At 37.3% G+C, this 19918-nt stretch overlaps 1 protein-coding gene across 2 annotated transcripts in view; it reads right to left on the bottom strand.

Moving 5' to 3' along the window:
* DOK5 (docking protein 5) overlaps positions 1–19918 on the bottom strand; it is a 175248-nt gene that overhangs the window by 49808 nt on the left and 105522 nt on the right. For both annotated transcript variants that reach the window (XM_009437437.4, XM_009437438.5), the window contains exons 3-5: positions 12380–12494; positions 12172–12291; positions 9191–9380 (exon numbers count right to left, since the gene is read on the bottom strand). In XM_009437437.4, coding sequence (XP_009435712.1) covers positions 9191–9380; positions 12172–12291; positions 12380–12494 — 425 coding nt within the window. The remainder of the gene's footprint in view (positions 1–9190; positions 9381–12171; positions 12292–12379; positions 12495–19918) is intronic.

Here is a 19918-nt window from a genome sequence, read left to right as displayed (position 1 = left end):
TTTGCCTAACACCTCCAGCATAGAGAAGAATTTAACCTCATCTAAAAATAGCCCTTTGCTAGGATCTCCTGCAAGGTAACGTTTGCCTGCCTGGAAAACTTGAGCTAGACAGGAACAATATAACTCAAGATAACGGCTTCAGGTCATGTGATATCAGTCAGCCTGGAGACTGAGATCCACCAATCAATCAATCAATCACACGTACATACTGGAGCCCAGTAAACTCTTTGTGAGTGGTGGCTTAGGGGCATGTAGGTAGGCAACGCTCCATGTGTAATGTCACATGCAGGCAGGAGGAAAGCAGCGTGCCCGGATTCCACAGGGAGAAGATAACAGAAGCTCCACACTTGGTACTTCTCTGGACTCCATCCTCCCGTGCGCTTCTTTGCTTGCTTGATTTCCATCTATATGCCCTGCTGTGATAAACCATAACTGTGTGTTTAATAGCTTTTGGTGAGTTCTGGGAGTCATTTTAGTGACTTACTAAATCTTAGGGTAGTTTTAGAAACCCATGAACTTGCAGTTGGTGTCAGAAGTGAGAGCCATCTTGGGGACTTGCTCAAACTCTGTAGTTGTCCAACTCTACACAGCCCCTGAGGGCTCCCCATCAGACTAAGACTAAAAGCCAAATTCTTCACAACCACCTTCAAGCTCCACATGGCCTGACCCTGCTGCATCTCCACCTGTGTCATGTGGCTTCCCATCCATTGATTCTGCTCAGACACATCAACCTCCTGGCTCTTCTTCGAATACTTCCTCTTCAGCATCTTCTTCCATCTTCCTTCTGGAAGGAATGCTCTTCCCCCAGATTCTCACATGGCTCACACTCTCACCTCTTAAGATTACATACTCAGTAAAGCCAGTCCTGCTCACTCTCTTTAAAACTGCACCCCTTCTTTGGCACTGTCTATCATCCTTCCCTACTTTATTTTTCACTGTGGGACTCAATCTAACATCTATTTTACCTTTTAAAATGTTCATCATTGTCTATATCTCTCTCTTCTGTTGAGTAAGTTGTATGTTGTTTTCACTGCTACATCTGCAGTGCTTAAAACCACACCAGGCATTAGGGTGCACTAGGTGAATATTGCATAAAGGAAGGAATGATTCATTTTTACTAGTCCTTTCTAGAATTCCAAAACACCATCTCATATAAAGTAATCACAAACACCAGTGGGCCATCACCTACATTAAAGATGGCCACAGACAAGGTATGTTGCTGAGTGCCTAATTTTGCCTCAAAGGTCAGAAAAAAGTCATCCTTTCTTTCAAGAATTTCACATGCTATTTAATAAAATCACAGAAGCTCAGAGGTGGATAGGATCTAGCTAAGCCTCTTAGAATGGTGGCCTTGTCTTTTTTGTCTTCATACCTCTCACTTAGCACACTGTGTGGTAGAGAGTAGACATGCAATAATGAAACATCTATTAAGATGATTATTAAAGAGGTTACTCCGTGGAGTAGAAAAGAGAATGCTTCCTTCTGATTTCATACATGCCTCTACTATTGGAATATTTATAATGTGTGCATTATCTTTGTAATTAAAATTATTTTTTAGGAAAATGCTAATGAATAACAAGTGGCCATTTAAATGACACAATGTTTGTTCCCTTTTTCTTACAAAAGAAGAGGATTTTACTTCTCCTGAGCAAACTTGTGTTAGATCCAGCACATTTGTATTCTAATTGTTATACTCAACATAGTTGGGGGAGCTCAGCATACTGGATTGCTTACTTGCTTTAAATTCTTCAGTAAGGATAAGTGTATGCTCTGTAAAACATTCAGAAATGAGAGATTACTAAGAAGCTATCTAAGAAGATAAATTGGGAATATGTAGCTTTCAAATATGCAAATACACATATATTTCAAATATTCAAATAAATAGAAAATATTCATAAGCTATCAAAACAATTGCCATTTTACCTGTAAACTTACCAATTAAAGGAGGAAACAGTTTTTTTCTTGAATGAAAAGTTATTTCACCAATTAGGCTGGTTTTAGGGTGAAATATGCAAAAAAACAAATTATTTTCTAAAGCTGTTCAGATGCCTTTATATCCAAATAAATAAAAATCTTTTTCAAAAACCGCTTGTGAACTCCATTTTAGGAAAAGTATTTGTATATGCAATTTGGATTTTCACATATTTTTGGCATACCTAAAAGTTTCTCTTAAAACGATGTCAAAAGCACAAGAGAGACTCTCTCCAGCTGGTAAAGAAAGGCACTCATGTGCGGTAATTATTTAGTACGTTCTGCCAAATGTCACCTGAGCTTCTCTGGCTCCTGCAGGTGCGAAACCCAGGGTATTAATTTAAATCAGTCAGGATGTAAGGCAAGTCTGACATTGAAGCATGCTAACTCAGCAGCAAGCTGTACAGTTAACAGAGAAAGGGACTGGACACCTGCCACCCTTCTCTACACAATCACATTGCAAGAATGGTTCCAAGGGAGATTTTGCTGCAGTTAGAACTTCATGTCAATTGGATCTTCCCATAAAAAATTAGTGCCCCTGCCAGTCTGATGTGCCGTGAGGTTTCAGGGCTTTGAAGTGGAAAGAAACAAACAAAAGACTAAGAAAACTTCAAACAAAATAAGCAATATGTCCATTAGCCCCCAAGATAAACTAATTATTCTCTGTCTCCAAGGGTAATTAATTGTGCAATTTCATCTTATTAAAAAATGTTATATTCTAATTCTGAATTTCCTCAAAAAATAGAGAATATGGTCAGATTTTATGACACCAGGAGGAGAAGGAGAAAAACAGTGTGCAGAAGACCCTAATGACCTATGATCCGCATAGTGCTGCCCTGGAAAGATGTATGTGCCTACACTCCAAACTAAGAGAACATACAGGGGGTTCCAAAAAGTCAAGTCAACTAAGAACATTTATACCCCAGTGCGCAGCTCAGGAAGCATATTTACATCACCAGCATCTTTGCAAGTCTGTGGCTTATTGACAGATGCCTTCCTCACATTGAGGCAGCTTCAGTGGGAAAGGATAATATGTTCACAAGATCATCCAAAATGGATTTAGCAAGCTTTGGTTATGTAAGCATGCTTTCTCTCCCTTAGCTCTGCAGAAGTTAACTAAGAACCAGGCTAACCTCCAGCAGAAGGTGAGCCTTCTTAGAAATCTATGGAGTTTGGAAGTAAAAGATGCTTTCTCTCCCTTAGCTCTGCAGAATTTAACTAAGAACTAGGCTAACCTCCAGTAGAAGGTGAGCCTTCTTAGAAATCTATGGAGTTTGGAAGTAAAAGATGCTTTCTCTCCCTCAGTTCTGCAGAAGTTAACTAAGAACTAGGCTAACCTCTAGTAGAAGGTGAGCCTTCTTAGAAATCTATGGAGTTTGGAAGTAAAAGATCTGAGCGTGAGTCCTGAATTTATCAGCTTTGTGTCTTTAGACCTCTTGCCATTGCCCAGGTTTCATTTTAAGAGGGAAATAACTGTATCCCCTAGTTTATATGATAATGAGTAGCTCAGATGAGGTAATGAGCCTCTTAGTACAGAGGCTTTCATATAGTAAGGGCTCAGTAAATGGTAGTGATGATTTTCAATGGCTCATACACCCGCTAGAGTAGGGTTTCTCAACCACATGATTAGACCTGATAATCCTTTGTTGTCAAGGACTATTCTGTGCCTGTAGCAGCATCTCTGGCCCTTTTATGCACTAGATGCCACTAACACCCCCTGCCCAGGTTGTGACAATCAAAAATGTCTCCAGACATTATCAAACGTCCCCTAGGAGCAAAATCACCTCTAGCTAAGAACCACTGCTCTGGAAATCGGCACTATTGTGAGTGCAGATGTCAATTACAGTCAAATAGCCTCTTGACCTTACTTGTTTTGAGCAATTATTAAATGCTATATTGTACACATTTTGTTAGTTTTTAAAAGCCTCACCTCCACTCCTCTTCTGATAGCAACAGTACCCTCTTCCTGCCTTCAGTGAACCAACCTCATTGCATTTGTACCCTGTGAGCTTTGTGTAAAGTGCAGTGCTTGACACATAGTATATATAATGACAGCAGAGAGTAGTAATATATCTCTCTTTTACTGAGATAGTGTGGGGAGATCTCAAAGCTTCTGAAAGTCACCATATGGAGCTAGAATGAAGCTATTTTAGAAGAAACAGAACTGTCACATAAAACCTGGGATTATCATTTGGACACTGAGCCAAGCCAAGCCTGAAGCCATCTTTACCCCTCAGACTTTGAGTTTATGGAAGTCAATGAGTTTCTTTTCAGTACTAGTTTGGGTGGATACAGCTGCCTACTACATTCAGGCACTATTCCAGGTGTCTTCACATGTGCCTTTATTTAATCTTCATAGCAATCTTTTGAGATAAGTAATATATGTGTTCCCAATTTACAGGTGGCAATGAAAAAAAGCTCGGTGAGTTAAGTGACATATCCACGTTCCCACAGCCAGTATGTGATAGAACTGTAATTTTACTTCATTTCCTCCAACTTCCAGTTCAGTCTGTTACACATGCCCCACTGTCAGCTTTGGTGGGGTGAAATGGGGCCACTGGGCAGGAATAACACTCAGTTCTAGTTCTAAGAGAGAGGCTGAACATGAGCAGAACTTTGTCCAAGAAAGATTCCCTGTGTTCTAGAGGATATTGTTAAGTTTTTGCAGATGCATGTTGGATATGTGAAAACTACTTGCTTAGACAGATAACTCCTGCTCGCTTCTCGATGTGAGAGAAGGGGAAAATTATACTGGTTAATATAAAACTGCTTTGTTTCAACACATCCAAAAACAGCCAAGCAGAAAACTTATCTTCACTACTAAAGCAAGGCAGACATGAAACCTTCACGCTTGGTGTGGAACACGAATGATCTTATTATCCTGAGCATCTTGATGGTAACTATAAAAATTTATCTTTATTTGAGTTTCAGGCAAAATATAAAATAATAATTTTACCTTGCATTTAACACTATCCTGCAAGCTTATGTTCTGCTCCAAAAGTAATCATAATAGAATACCAAAGATACTATTTAGGAGAAGGCCAGCATCCTTCCAGGTCATCTACATGCATTTCTGCCTTTACCTACAACAAACCTGCAAGAAAGTTATTACTCTGATCAACTTACAAGGAAAGTTAAGAACTTTGTCCAAGGTTAGAAGCTAGCAAAAAATAGAGATTACCCAGAGTCTCTCTAAATTCTGAATCAGTACTTTGTATACTACACCAAGCTGTTTGAGAAGTAAGATGCTAAGCATACAACTCCCACACTTTCCTTTCTGACCATTCAATCTCAAGTTTGCACCAGCCCTGCAAAACATAACCAATGCATAAGAAATAATGCTATTCAAAATCAATAAATATTCTATGTCCCTACAATATTGGAGATACAACATTGAGTGGCCTGGGTTGTGAATATTATAATCATCTAACCACTGGAGTTCTTGGATGAAATAAGCAAATGGATGGACCATAAAGGGGTCATCAAAGCCATGGAATAAAACACTTATATCTTCCAAGTCAGCATGTTGGTAAAGACCATTGAAATAGTTCTCAACTTTGTCGCCAATATATCTTTTCATCCACCATTGTTTCACTTGAGCTGGTTCAATATCTCCCACATCCATACCTACCTCCTCTATCCTACCGTCCACAACGTGATCAAAGTGACCTTTATAAACTATTTTTTTTTTTAATGGAGTCTCGCTGTGTCACCCAGGCTGGAGTGCAGTGGCATGATCTCAGCTCACTGCAAGCTCCGCCTCCCGGGTTCACGCCATTCTCCTGCCTCAGCCTCCCGAGTAGCTGGGACCACAGGCGCCCACTACCACGCCCGGCTAATTTTTTGTATTTTTAGTAGAGATGGGGTTTCACCGTGTTAGCCAGGATGGTCTCGATCTCCTGACCTCGTGATCTGCCAGCCTCGGCCCCCCAAAGTGCTGGGATTACAGGCATGAGCCACCACGCCCAGCCCTTTATAAACTATTAACACAATTACATCACATACACACACACCCTATATACACACATCTCATACACACACAGAGACTCAAACATACCAGCCTCCAAGTATCTATGGTTTCCTACAGCACTTAGGAGAAATATCGAGGTCTTTTAAGTAATCGCCTAAATCTTTAGCAGTTCCATTAGATTTCAATATGAATAAATTAAACGTTTGCAGGATATGTACAGTGTTCATTTTATACCTGGAAAATTAATAAGATAAAATGTTTTTAAGTTTAAAATAGATATGAGATACTAATAAAGTTTACTAAGGTTTTGGTCCTCAAACACTACCATAAAAAGCTATATTTTTTTTCTACTACTATTTCCTGTAAATGGTAAATAAAAAAAGATTTTAAAATATTAATAATTGAATAAGTGCTGCCCAAAACAGATCCAAAGAGTCTTGATCAATGCAGAATTCTCTTACACATCAATATGAAATATGAATGGAGATGATATGAGAGGTACAGTCATAGAAAACTCTATTTATATTATAAAATATTTTCAATACTTAGATTTCACTGGTTATAGTTAATGCTTAAATAATTTCTGAGACCCAAAGGGAAAAATATACCAAATTTACCAAAAAAAATTATTCATTTTCTATAGGGATTTTCTTTTGTTGTTGTTGTTTTCTTTTGAGACAAAGTCTCACTCTGTCGCCCCAGGCTAGAGTGTATTGGCAAGATCATAGCTCACTGTAGCCTGGACCTCCCAGGCTCAAGTGATCCTCCCACCTCAGTCTCTGGAGTAGCTGAGACCACAGGTGTGTGCCACTATGCCTGGCTAATTTGTTTTTCATTTAATTTGCTTTTATATTTTGTACAATATACCCAATGATGAATCGGTATTCTTATTTTCTTTTTTAAAAAACTTTTGTTTTAAGTTCATGGGTACCTGTGCAGGATGTACAGGTTTGTTACCTAGGTAAATTTGTGTCGTGGTGACTTATTGTACAGATTGTTTCATCATGCAGGTATTAAGCTTAGTATCCATTATTTATTTTTCCTGATCCTCTCCCTTCCCCATCCTCCACCCTCAGATAGGCCCCATATGTGTTGTTCCCTTCTATGTATCCATATGTTCTCATGATTTAACTCCTACTTATAAGTGAGAACATGCAGTATTTGGTTTTCTGTTCCTATGTTGGTTTGCTAAGGAATTAGGCCTCCAGCTCCATCCATGTCCCTGCAAAGGACGTGATTCGTTCTTTTTTATGGCTGTATGGTGTTCCATGGTATATATGTACTACATTTTCTTTATCCAGTCTATCATCGATGAGCATTTGGGTTGATTCCATGTCTTTGTTATTGTGAATAGTGCTGTGATGAACATACATGTGCATGTGTTTTTATAATAGAAAAATTTTGGAGAGATGAGGTCTCCCTATGTTTCCCAGCCTGTTCTCAAACTCCTGGGCTCAAGCAATCCTCCTGTGTTGGCCTCCCGAAGTGCTTGGATTACAGGCATAAGCCACCGTCCTGGCCTAGGGTTTTCTTATAAGAAGAATAAATAAGTATTTCTCACAAAATAAGAACATTGCTCTGAACATTAAAGGTTTATTTTTTGTGATAACTTTTATAGTCTTTGAAAGATTCACCAACTTGTTTCTAGGTACTTAAAAACAAAATAGACCAGAAAAGAACTGTATGAAAAGTATAAAGTAAAAAACTTTCCAGACAGTTGTAAGAACATCAAATTGATCATATTTCTGAAATGTAAATTTTAAATAATTGGGCTTTGATTATTTAAAATGTAATTTTTTTTTTTTTTGGGAGATGGAGTCTCGCTCTGTCGCCCAGGCTGGAGTGCAGTGGGTGATCTCAGCCCACTGCAAGCTCCATCTCCCAGGTTCACGCCATTCTCCTGCCTCAGCCACCTGAGTAGCTGGGACTACAGGTAAAATGTAAATTTTAAATAATTGGGCTTTGTTCATTAAAATGGAATTAACAGATTAGTTAGAGGGGACCACTACTGTTATCCATTCACACGGATTGGGGTATTTAGAACTTCAGTTTTTACTTTCCTTATATCAAGAGTCATATTCCTGTCAGGAATAACTGTCTGCTTTTACAAGCAATTTTTATTTAACATCACAAGTTAATGGTTTTCAATTTGAGTGTAATGTCAGGCCATATACAGAAGAACTTATATATCTTAAAATTTAGGCATTTAAAATTCTAAAATAGAAAATTTATCTGGCCGGGCGTGGTGGCTCACGCCGGTAATCCCAGCACTTTGGAAGGCCGAAGCGCGAGGTCAGGAGATCGAGACCATCCTGGCTAACACGGTGAAACCCCATCTCTACTGAAAATACAAAAAAATTAGCGAGGCGTGGTGGCGGGCGCCTGTAGTCCCAGCTACTCGGGAGGCTGAGGCAGGAGAATGGCGTGAATCCGGGAGGCGGAGATTGCAGTGAGCCGAGACTGTGCCACCTACACTCCAGCCTGGGTGACAGAGCGAGACTCCATCTCAAAAAAAAAAAAAAAAAAAAAAATTACCTGCAGTGTTCCCAAACGAAGCCTAAATTCTGAGGGAAAACTGAAGGACAAGGAAAATAGGATTATGGCTAGAGGAATCTTTTTGTAGGTAGCAACCAATCCATATATTATTGGCACTATTTTATCTCTCCCAGATTAACCCCTAAGAGGAAAAAGAGAAAACCCGGAAAGTGCTTAGTCGGTATCACAAAGAGCAAGTTTTAGCATTAATCTCTTTCAGTATTCATGGGAATCCTTACACTGTAAGCCAAATAGATGGAACTCAAGAAATTGCAGCTGGTAAAAACTCCATGGGCCCTCATATTAATAATCTACCACAGTTAGCTCAGATAAGGAAACATATGTGAAATAATAATATGGAAGTTTTCCAAAATCAAGAAGCTGGCCTCTGTTCAGCTTGACCCAGGAAATGGTACTTTTTAACATTTTTACCTGGATCAACTTCAGTTTGTGATATGGAATCAAACTGTGTAATGAAAATTTGTACCGTGTGTGAAACATTAAAATCTTCCACAGGGGAGAAAAGCCATGTTGAGTATATAAATATTTCACAAGACCCCTCATATTATGTAATCGCAACTCTATGAATTTCCTCAAGTGTACTTCAGCTGGATCTCATATGTAAACCTACCGCCTCATATGATGCGAGCATGGTAAAAATGAACACACACACACAAAAACAGAAAAATAGTCATTAAAAGTCATTAAACTCACCTCCCTGCCTCAAAAGTGAACCACGTAGTATCACGTCCATACCGCCGCAGGGCGCTTAGCGGCCAAGAGATGAGTTTGACTCTGGGATTCTGGACGTCCCAAAGACAGATATACTCATATGTAATCTGCAAGGCACATTCGCCATGTACATCTAAGTTAGGAGATGGCATCAAATACACATTGAATCTCTCTGGGAGAAAAACAAAAGGTTAGTCTAAAATCCCCAGGAATAAAACATCAAAGACATTGTAGGAACATAGAGGCATTTAAAAACAATTCAAGTTCACATTCTAGATTTCGGTTGCATATTCAGAAAGATAAACCTTTCCCATTAATTAACAGTCCCAGAAAATAATTTCTTAAATGCAGATCCTATTAAATAACATAATAATGATACAGCCTGACTGTCAACATACGCTAAGCACTATTTACATGAGCAAAGACCATTTTTAGAATTTTTAAATTTGCATAATAAAAATGTGTATGCCAATAAAAGACTAAAGCAGTACAACCATTAAAAGCAATTTTTTTTTCCTGCCAAGAACACATTAACTAGATCCACACTTTTGTGCTCACAAAAGATGCAGGTGCAAAACAATTATGTCATGGTTCCATGTTATTAAAGTTATATTGATCAACTTGTAATTTCTATAACTAAATGAATAAAACTGTATTTCAATCATTTAAACAAAACGCCACAGTAATACTATGCACTTAACTGGCCAACAATTTGGGAAAATGCCAATGCATATATTTGAACTAGTTTCAACAAAGAACTTTCTTTAGCCAAATAGTGGAAAGAAATATTCATTGCATATTTGGATGATTGCTAAAATGAAACCAAAATTATTCCACATAAACTGCTTGGCTGATTAACCTAATTTTCATCCCTGCAGATACAGTCACCATATTTCTGTTATATTTCTGGAAAATTCATTAAGAAGTTTTTGAGTCAAAGTATTTCAGTGAAAAATGAACAGAAATATTACTATAGCAAACATATTTCCACCTATGCATCATTATGGTAGATTGCCTACATGCGACAATGTGGCATTAACAATTTTATATTAGTGGTATTCTAAATACATTGTTTTATGATAAGATAGTCATTTGAATTTTCATAGATTTTACTTGAATTTAGTAAATAGTAATGCTGAGATTGTGTTCATGAAATGTGTTCCGTGATCTACTATTCAAAAATTTTTAATTATTTCATATTCTCAATAAACAAATATTCGTTGATTTCTAGTAACCATATTTAAAAATGTATTCTAATTGAGCATATTCCCCCCTTGAAAGTTCCAAGTAAGAAGGACTGTCTATATTAACTAAAAAGTAAGAGAGATCATTATCAATCTATGTGCTTAGAAGTTCTCTAAGTCCTACCTCACTCAAGAATAACAACAGGGGAGAGATAGGGAAAAAATAATAATAAAAATTTAAAAAGAGTAATAGCAATAGTGATAGAGTGACCATTTTAATTACAATCATTTGAAGTCATACTAATTAACATTGTAAAGGGCCTGAGAGGACACAGTTGAATTTATAATAATCCCTGATACTTGTAGACCAGAGCTATTATTTCCATTTAACAGAAGAGGAAACTGAGGCACAGAAAGCTGCTGTGGGAAAGGTATCTCCTACGCACCGCCAATTTTTAAATTCAGATTGTGGTGCTGTCAGGATACTGCTTCCCAAATACAAATTTGTGAAAAGTGCTGATCTGAGCATTCTAGGTGAAAAAATGAGTCATAATCAAAATCTGCCAGGTTTTCTTTATGCTTGGCTCCTAGGTATCCTCTCTGCCTGGTGTGTCCTGATTTAGTGAACCAGAGAAGGAGGAGCCTGGGGATTGGTTGTGTAACCCCGTCAATGACTTAACCTCTCAGTAGCTCAATTTTCCAATCTACATAGAGGCTCCTCTGAATTACCCAGCGCTTCTAGGTCTTGGTCAATAACATTTCCATGGAGATGGGTTATGGCAGATACGGTGCATCCAAAGAGTCACAGATTGTAAATGTATCATGAAGACATAGTTCCAATTGGGAGGGACAGCATTTTTTTACTAACATTGGAGTGTGCACCTACAGAAAAAGTCAGTACAATTCCATCTCTGCCATGTCCGTAATCAAACCAGATGACCCACAGACCTTTCCATGGCGACATGCCCTCATAGATCTCTGTGATCTGATCTACCCCGTCCCTAGGCTCAGCTGTTAGGAGACAAAGAAATGATTCCTCACATCCAGGTTTGTTCTGTAAATCAACACTGATTTTTGCTGAAGTGTTCATGAATATTTTGGTCATTATTATTTTAAATTATTGATTCCCAGATTGACTGCTGAGCTCAGAGTTGGCTCAAGTGTTTCAATAAAATATGTATTGTTTTAATTACAGATTTTAGATGGGTTTAAATTTGGTGAAATAGTCATAAAGTTTGAATTATATTGAAAACATTGGAAAGCTGTTGACAACATTTTAAGTGAAAAAGGCATGACCAAAAAATGCCCATGACATTTTTAAATCTGTAAACTGTAAATATAGGTCCAACGGTATCGTCTAGAATCAAACACTAGTGAGCTAACAGAATTGAAGGAAAGTCTTTACGTCCTCTAAATTTTAGTTTCCTCATCTGCAAAACGTAGGAAGTAATTATACCTACACCATAGGGCTGCTATGAAAAGTATAATAAATAATCTGAGATGAGTTAAGCATCTTCCACCAAACTGGCACATAGCAGGTTCCCCAAAATTTCTAACTGATATTATTAATGTAGATACATTAATGTTATGAATTGGAAAAAAAATTAGAAAAAAATACACTGAAATGTTAACACAGGTTGTGGATTAGATAAAAGATTACTTTACTTATTTCTTTATACATTTTTATACCCCAAAAACTTTACGTAATGAAGATGTCTTATGTTTTATTATACGGAGACAGAAGCAGTTTTGAAAGAGGAGAGAATTTTCTTTACATACCACTCTGTTCTCTCTCAACCCCAGTGGCCAGTAAGTCAGGCTCTCCAAGGCTGATGTCATTGATCCGTGTTCCTACACACTCCATCTGGAGTACTTTGCACCACTCATCGGCCTCAAGATCTGTGGAAATGTCCAAAAGATTAACTGTGTGCCCAGCATCCATTCAGAATCTAAAAGCAAAAGCCCCCCAGCCCTGCCTGAGACAAACCTGATTCGCAAGCAAAAGTCTTGGAGGTATCGTCATTGAAATAAATCCCTATGGCATGTTTCTTGGTGCTTTTTGGCAATCGAGCTACGTTCTTCACATTATTGAGTTCTGTAACCTGAAAATGAACAATTAGAAGTTTGACACACTCCCTGAATGAATGTCTCCAGTATACAACACCAAAGGTGAGGCCCGGAAATCAGTATGGCACAGCACAGCTGAGCACAACCTGTTGAAAAAGTATCTACATCTGAAAGCTAAGATGTATTTAAGTGAGTTTAGTATTATCTGTAACACACCGCAAGGATGGTTAACAAATTATCTTTCCTTATTAAATTTTCTGAAACGTATTAAGTGGAACAGGCTTAAAACTTCACAGAGGTAGAACATTTTGGTTTTTCTTTTTTCTTTAGTTTTTCAAATCCTCCCAAAGACTCCACTTGACCAATAGTTCTTATGTCTGTTTCGGTCTCTGTGGACAGCCTTCTTTCTCAGCTGGCTGCAAAAGCCTCCAAATATTCCATCCCTTCAGAGTATTCCCCATGTAAGTGTCTTAAATACATCAACCCAAGGAAGGGAAGGGAAGGAAGAGTGGTCCAATTCATAACTAGATTATTTCACTCTTGACCAGTCAGAGATACAGCATCAAGAGTCTCAGAAACGACCCCTGACTTGAGGTCCAAATCATAGAAAGTACATAATGAATTTGGTTTTCCAAATATTTTCCCACTGTCTCTAACTTACTCCTAGCTCCTCAGTGGTTACGGGGCCTCTGTTTTAGGCCTTGAGAACACTACCCAGTGGCACCTTCTTCCTAGCAGGGAGGAAAGCCATCCCCACTAGACATTCTCTCTCTCCTCCCTCTCTCCCATAATTCCTTGGCTTCTTTAACTCTTTTGTAAACCCCTCCCTTCCCACAAAGTGTCTCGGCTCATTATATTTCCACAGTGGTCATCTCTCATCCAGTTACATCCGCATCCTCAGCTGCATTGGAGGTTTGGAATATTTGGGTCATGCCTGAGCGAAGGCTTAGGTGGCTCCAGGGTAAGTATTTACAAGATCAATAGCTTTTCACACTGACAAGTTTAACCTCCCTTTCATATATCTCTTTTGTGCTGTTATACAAAAGAATCCACTTTCCATCAATCTTTGCCTGCAATGATGTTGTTCCGTTTCTCTCGTCTATTACTCTAAATTCAATAAATGCTTAGCTCAAGCAGTAGGTGGGAAGAGAAATAAATATCCTCCATGCACAACACTAATCTGATTATTTCATTTCTCTGCTTCTTAATCTCCATCAGCCCTTTTCATAGTATAAATGCAAATTTCTTAGCATGAAATGTCACACCACTGCTCCTCAAAAAGTGCCCAAACCGATCACGTCAGTGACTCAGCACCATGTATCTTATTGTCCAACTACACCAAGTGCCTCAGGACTCACCAGATACAACTGTTGATGTGTTTGTTTATTTTTATTTTTTGCCACTACCCCAATTCAAGCCACTATCATCTTGTCACAACTACTTATTGATCTTTCCACTTCCATTTTAGTCCCCATTAATGCATGCTGCACATAGCAGATTTTTTTTTCAAAACATAAGTCTTGAAATATTACTATGCATAAACAGAACACTTCAATGACTTCCCATTGCACTTGGGACAAAAGCCTGCATCCTTAGAATGACCACGAAGACCCCCTGTGGTCTTGCCCACGCTATCTCACCACTGTCCTCTCTATACCTTTCCCGTGTGCTCTATGTCTCAGCCACCGTGGACTTTGTTCAGTTCCCAGAAGACACTGAGGTTCTCCTGGCACAGGGCCTTATCTATCTCTCCTTACCTCACTCCCATTCCCACATGGGTCTCAGTTTAAATCTCAGTTACCCACAGAGGCCCCACTGGACACCTCCCATCCTAACACCTAGTCAGTCTCAAGGCTACACCATCCAATGATGTCCTATACCTTTCCTATTTGTTATTGGTTTCACACCCATCTTGCCTGAAAAGTGAGAGTTACATAGGGCAGGAATAGTTTTTGTTTTCTTTTGTTTTTGCTCTGCTCATCATTGTGTTCCCTGAGTCAAACACAGAACCCCTCACATATTGAGAACTCAATAATTATAAGTGGACTATATGAATGAAAGACCCAACTCACCCATAAATTTACTTGTATGGTGCTTCTGGAAGGCAAATGCCTCTCTCTCCTGCTTCTTTTCTCCAGGGAAATTTCACTTTTCCCCCAAGGTCCACTTCCTCTAGAAAATGTGCCCTGGCCTTAGTGTCAACTAACATTTCTCTTCTCTCTATTCTCATAAATGCTGCATGAAGCTCTACTGTATTATTTGTTGTTGTACTTAATCTGTTTCTCTCTGCAGCACCCAGCTAGACTTGAGTTGCCAGCAATGACTTACTGAAGGGCTGAATCAATGAAAACAATCATACTGATGCCAACATGCATTGGTCCCCACACATATGCCACATAACGTGTCTAGTTTATTGTTGTTGTTGTTGTTGTTTGAGATGGAGTCTTTCTCTGTTGCCCACGCTGATCTCAGCTCACTGCAACCTCCACCTCCCAGGTTCAAGCGATTCTCCTGCTTCAGCCTCCCGAGTAGCTGGAATTACAGGCGCCCACCACCACACTCAGCTAATTTTTTTGTATTTTTAGTAGAGACAGGGTTTCACCATTTTGGCCAGGCTGGTCTCAAACTCCTGACCTCAGGTGATCTGCCCACCTCAGCCTCCCAAAGTGCTGGGATTATAGGCGTGAGCCACTGCGCCCGGCCAGCATTTTTATAGAGACTATCTCATTTGATCTTCATAAAAGCTCTGTGAAATAAATATTACTATTATCACCTTTTTCACAGATGAGGAAACTAGACTGCGAAAAGTTAAAGTCATACAACCAAGTTCACAGCTTAAAAAATGAAGCAAACTAACCCTAAAGCCTGTGCTTTTAATGCATCTGAAACACTAATGACTAACTAAACACTTTCAACCAGAGGCTCTTTAGCCCCTGAAAGCCACCTCTCATTTTAAGACTTCTTTCTTTTCAACATGGTTAAAAATTGAGGTGGAGGTAAAGCACGTGTGCCAACTTTATTCTGACTCTCTAGTGAGACATTATGTAAGAGTAGTCCACCCCAGCCTGAAACACAGCAATGACTTTGAAACATGTGACTTCATTACCTATCCATTAAGGGCAAAGAGGAAGAGATAGTCACCTGAAATAGTCAGGAAATGTAGGGGGAATTGTATGAGTCAGAACACAATTACCCATTTAGGAAATTGGTTTAGGAAATCAGCAACAGAACACCCCCACTCAGGAGAAGCAAATGACCATTCCCAGAGCAGCCAGGGTCATAATTTTATGGGTCAAAGGACAATCAAATTTTAAAGCAACGGTCTCTGTCTCTACCTCAGAACTACACCTAGTGGGCACGTGCACACACACACACAACACACACACATACACAACACACACAAGCCTTGCAATCTACACTAATTCATAATGTGATAATGGAAACTTCCTCAATACACATGCTAAAGTATAATAATAATTTAGTAATTTAGTAATAAAGTAAAGTAATAATTATGATAACTAAATTTTGCAGAGATATTTACAAGTCACATAAAACTTTTCAAAGATGTATTTATTTCCACTTTCATTCTATTTTGCAAATGAGAAAACCAAGGCAAGACATAATAGTCCTCTTACAAAGAAATCTGCCTTATAAGAAATGCTAAAGGAAGTTCTTCAAGTTGAAATGAAAGGACACCAGATAGTAACATGAAAGCAAATGAAAATATATAATTTACTGGAAAAGGTGTGTGTGTGTGTGTGTGTATATATATATATCTAGATATATATATATACACACACATATTATAGTGTATATATATACACACACACACGAATACATATTATAGTACTATATATATACACACACAGACAAATATATATTATAGTATATATACATATATACAAACACACAAATACATATTATAGTACTATAACATTACATTACATGTAACGTTACGAATATTGTATAAACAGCTTTTAATTTTGATATAGAAGTAAAAAGATAAAAGTATAAAAACTATAAAATTATGTTAATGGATACATAATAAAAAGATGAAATTTGTTACAATGATAACATAAAGGAGTCTGGTGGAATAGTTCAGCTTTTGTATGTGATTGAAGTCAAGTTGTTATCATCTTAAAATAGATGATCATAACTATAAAATGTGTTATATAAGCCCCACAGCAACCAGAAAAGAAATACCTATAGGAGACACACAAAAGAAAATGAGGAAGGAATCAAAATATGACCCTAAAGAATTTTTTAAATCACAAATACGACAGCAAGAGAAAAAGATAAGGACAAAAGAGCTACAAGAAATACAGAAAACAATAAAATGATAAAAGTAATCATTTCCTATCAATATTTATTTATTTTTATTATTTATTTATTATTATTTTTTAAACAGAGGCTCACTCTGTCACCCAGGCTGGAGCACAGTGGTGTGATCTCAGCTAACGTCTGCCTCCTGGGTTCAAGCGATTCTCCTGCCTCAGCCTTCTGAGCAGCTGAGACTATAGGTGTGCACCACCGTGCTCGACTAATTTTTTTTTGTGTGTGTGTTTTTAGTAGAGACAACGTTTTGCCATGTTGGCCAGGCTAGTCTCAGACTCCTGACCTCAAGTGATCCACTCGCCTCAGCCTCCCAAAGTGCTAGGATTACAGATATGAGCCACTATGCCTGGTGCAGTAATTACTTTAAATGGAGATAGCTTAAACTGCCCTATCAAAAGATAAATTAAAAACCAGGTCCAATGATATGCTGTCTACAAGAGACTCACTTTAGATTTAAGGACACACATAGGCTGAGAGTGAAAAAATGGAAAAAGATAACCCATAGAAACAGCAGTCAAAAGAAGCGTAGGGGTGGCAATACTTATATCAGATTAAATAGGCTTTAAGTCAAAAACTATCATGAGAGACAAAGAAGGACACTATAATGAAAAAAAGATGAATTAACTAGTAAGATATAGCAATTATAATATATATGTATCCCATACCAGAGCAACCAAATATATGAAGTAAACATTGATTGATAGAATTGAAGAGAGAAAGAGAAAGCAGCACAATAATAGTAGGAGATTTCAATACCCCACTTTCAATAATGGATAGGACATCCAAAGATTATATAAGAAAGAAAACAGAGTGCTTGAACAACACTGAAGACCAATTAAACTTAACAGACAAATACAGTCAATAGCAGCAGAATACACTTTCATATTAAGTGCACATAGGATAGATCATGTGTTAGGTAACAAAACAAGTCTTGACAAATTGAAGTATCTTTCCTTACCACAATAGAATAAAACTAAAAAATAATAACAGAATTAAGTATCTTTCCCAACCACCACGGAATAAAACTAAAAAACAATAACAGAAAGAAAACTGAAAAAAAATCACAGTATGTGGAAATTAAACAGCACAATCTTAAACAACCAATAGATCAAAGAAGGAATCAAAAGGGAATTTGGAAAATACCCTGAGCTGAATGAAAACAAATACACAGCATACCGAAATTTGTGTGAGGTAGCAAAAGCAATACTAAAAAAGAAGATTATAATGGTAAATTCCTACATTAAAAAAGAAGAGATACCTCAAATAAACAACCTAAATTTACACCCCAAGGAACTAGAAACAGAGCAAACTATGCCCAAAATAAGAAGAAGAAAGGAAATAATAAAAATTAGATTAGAACTAAATGAAATGGAGAATAGAAAAGCGCTAGGAAAAACCAGTGAAACCAAGAATTGGTTTTTGAAAGATCAATGAAACTGACAAACAGCTAGGTTAAGGAAAATAAGTGGAGTCTAATCAGAAATGAAAGGAAATACTACTTCTGATGCCACAGAAATGAAAAGGATTATGAGACTACCATGAATGATGATACACCAAGAAAAAGTCAACAGCTTGGATAACCTAGAAGAGGTAGATAAATTTCTGGAAACATACAACCTACGTAGACTGAATCATGAAGAAATAGAAACTTGGAACAAACCTGTAACTATTAAGGGATTCAATAATTAATCATAAATCTTCCAACAAAGAAATACACATGATCAGATGGCTTTTTGTGTATTTCTTTGTTGGAAGAAATGTTGGTGTATTCCACAAAACATTTAAAGAAGAATTAATGCAAATTCTTCTCAACCTCTTCAAAAAAACTGAAGAGGAAGGAACACTTCCAAATTCATTCTGTGAGACCAACATTACTGTGATACCAAAGCCAGATGTAGACACTACAAGAAAAGAAAAATACAGGCCAATATCACTGATGAATATACATGCAAATTTCTCAACAAAATACTAGCAAACTGAATTCAGCAGCATATTAAATGGATAATATATCATGATCTAGTGGGGTTTATCTCTCAGATACAAGGGTTCTACATAGCAAGATGGATACACCACATTAACAGAAGAAAGGATGAAAAGTATATCATCACCTCAACAGATGCAGAAAAGGCATTTGACAAATTTCAATACATTTCATGATAAAAACACTCAACAAAATGGGAGTAGAAAAAAATTACTTCAACATGATGAAGACCGTATACTCAATGGTGAAAAATGAAAACATTTTTTTTCCTAAGATCAGGAGCAAGTCAAAAGGTGCCAACTATCACCACATTTATTCAACAAGGTAATAGAATTCCTAGCTAGAGCAATTAGACAAGAAAGAGAAGTAAAAGGCATCAATATCTGAAGAGAAGAAGTAAAATTATCTCCATTTGTTGACGACATAATTTTATATGTAGAAAACCCTAAAGATTCTATCTACACACAAAAAAAGTTAGAACAAATAAACAAATTCAGTAAAATGGCATGATACAAAATCGACATACAAAAATCAGTTGTATTTCTATACACTAACAATAAACAATCCCAAAAGAAAATTAAGAAAATTATCTCACTTACTATCGCATCAAAAAACCCAAAATATTTAGGAATAAATATAACCAAGTGGGTGAAATATTTGTACACTGAAAACTAGAAAACACTGAAGAAATTAATTTTAAAAGACACAGATAAATTGAAAGGCATTCTGTTTTCATAGATTGAAAGACTTAACATTGTTAAAATTAACATTGTTAAAAAAAAGACTTAACATACAATCTAAAATGATCTACAGATTCAATGTAATCTCTATCAAAATCCCAGGAGCTTTTTTTTTTTTTCAGAAATAGGAAAAGCAAAGCTAAAATTCATATGAAAACACAAAGAACCTTATATAGTCAAAACAATCAACATAAAAGAACAAAGCCAGAGTTGCTTCAAAATATACTACAAAGCTACAATAATCTAAATAATATGGTACTGGCACATAGGCAAACATACAGACACATGGAACAGAAAGAGAACCTGGAAATAAATTGATGCTTATACAATAAAATGGTCTTTCACAAGGGTGCCAAGTTTATACAACAGGAAAATGATAGGCTTTTCAACAAATGATGCTACA

The sequence above is a fragment of the Pan troglodytes genome, chromosome 21, assembly GCF_028858775.2.
Source record: "Pan troglodytes isolate AG18354 chromosome 21, NHGRI_mPanTro3-v2.0_pri, whole genome shotgun sequence".
Lineage (NCBI taxonomy): Eukaryota > Metazoa > Chordata > Mammalia > Primates > Hominidae > Pan > Pan troglodytes.
Note: the sequence above shows the minus strand (reverse complement) of the source record. Positions and strands in the feature narration are given on the sequence as shown.